This window comes from Trichinella spiralis (assembly GCF_000181795.1).
Source record: "Trichinella spiralis strain ISS 195 chromosome Unknown Scfld2114, whole genome shotgun sequence".
In the NCBI taxonomy this organism is placed as follows: Eukaryota; Metazoa; Nematoda; class Enoplea; order Trichinellida; family Trichinellidae; genus Trichinella; species Trichinella spiralis.
In genome coordinates this window covers 452-1,835 of record NW_003529053.1, presented here as the reverse complement: position 1 = coordinate 1,835, position 1,384 = coordinate 452, and the positions used below count along the sequence as shown (strand labels likewise).

At 30.0% G+C, this 1,384-nt stretch overlaps 1 protein-coding gene across 1 annotated transcript; it reads right to left on the bottom strand.

Annotated features, from left to right (window-relative positions):
• Positions 1–286: 286 nt before the first annotated feature.
• On the bottom strand, positions 287–1,114 carry Tsp_14227 (conserved hypothetical protein). Its single transcript, XM_003368685.1, has 2 exons — positions 1,076–1,114; positions 287–583 (listed from the first exon to the last, which is right to left on the bottom strand). The coding sequence occupies exons 1-2, from the start codon at positions 1,112–1,114 to the stop codon at positions 287–289; spliced, it is 336 nt and encodes a 111-aa protein (XP_003368733.1).
• Positions 1,115–1,384: the final 270 nt, after the last annotated feature.

Here is a 1,384-nt window from a genome sequence, read left to right as displayed (position 1 = left end):
TATACTTTATTATGCTCTATAACACATTTAGATTTCAACGAAACAAATAATATTTATAAAAAAGAATGGTTATTTATTAATAATTTGATTTGGGAAAGGAAATTGTATATTCAGTTATTTGCGCAAATATTGTTGTTATTTTTTGAAATTTTTTACATTCCTCTAGATTTAGTGTAATGTTTTGATATTAACGAAATTCTATCAATTTGCCGCTTTAGATATTTCTTTTTAATTCGTCTTTCATGAAATTTGTTCTTAGAAATTGAAAATTTATTTTATATTTCTTTTAGCATGTCTTGCTCGTGATTTGTTCAGTCTGAATTTCTTTGCTTAAACTGTTTAATGCGTACTCGAATACTGCAACTAAGTGACTGATATTAAAATTCAGAATATGGGCAAATATTTTAGTGTTTAGCAATTTTAATTCTTGTTCAATTTCACATGGAAAATAAAGAACAGTTACGCCAAAAAATGGTGACATGATTTTTTTAAAATATCTTTTAAACGTTCTAGTTTTCATCAACATTTTGTTTGCTTTTTCGACTTTATTATAAACTGCATTAATTTGTTCTTCATTGTTGATCTGTCATATTTTAAATAAGTGCATAGTTTGCTTTTGTATTTTGCATGACATTTTTTTATTATTTTATTCTATCTTTGTTTTTTTTCAAGGGCAATTCTTTTGTAAATGGTTCCACGGCTATATCAGTTTACGTGAATGAATATTTACTTGCCATCCATCAGTTTAGGTGGAGAAAAATTGATGAGATTAAATGAGAATGCATGGACATGAAAGGAATTTTGCCTCAATTTAACCCTTACAATATGTGATATTGACATTCGCTACTTGTATTATGCTTCTTGTTTCATATGTGCTGCTGATGGTATTTTGATTGCACTTTTTGCAATGTGCAACGTATTTCCAAAGTAAGGGTATTTTTGATGTTGACAAAATTTCTGTGAATTATTTATGATGACTATAACTTATATGCTTGTAGGTTGTTGGTTGGAACTGACGCTACATTTCCGTAGCGAAGATTCCACCTACATTAGCTGTAAGTGTTTGCCTACTTACTTCGTTCTTAATTTCTACTGCATGATAAATTTCTTGCATATTTGCATTCGTTTGTTGTGTGTTTAATTACCTGCGTGGCTTTAGTTGCAATGCTTGTTGGTTAACTGTTGGGTGCATCGACTGAACAGCGTAGTCTTTTCAATGCACATGCGGACTAGTACCCATGAAAATGATTTGCTTTCTTTGCTTAAATTGCTTTTTTTTTCCATAGAATGGTTATCATGTTTTCGAATAGTACCAAAGGAAGATGGATTTCAAAGTTGAAAAGATGCCCATTCGAGGAAGTTGCATGTTTTTAGCAATTTTGTG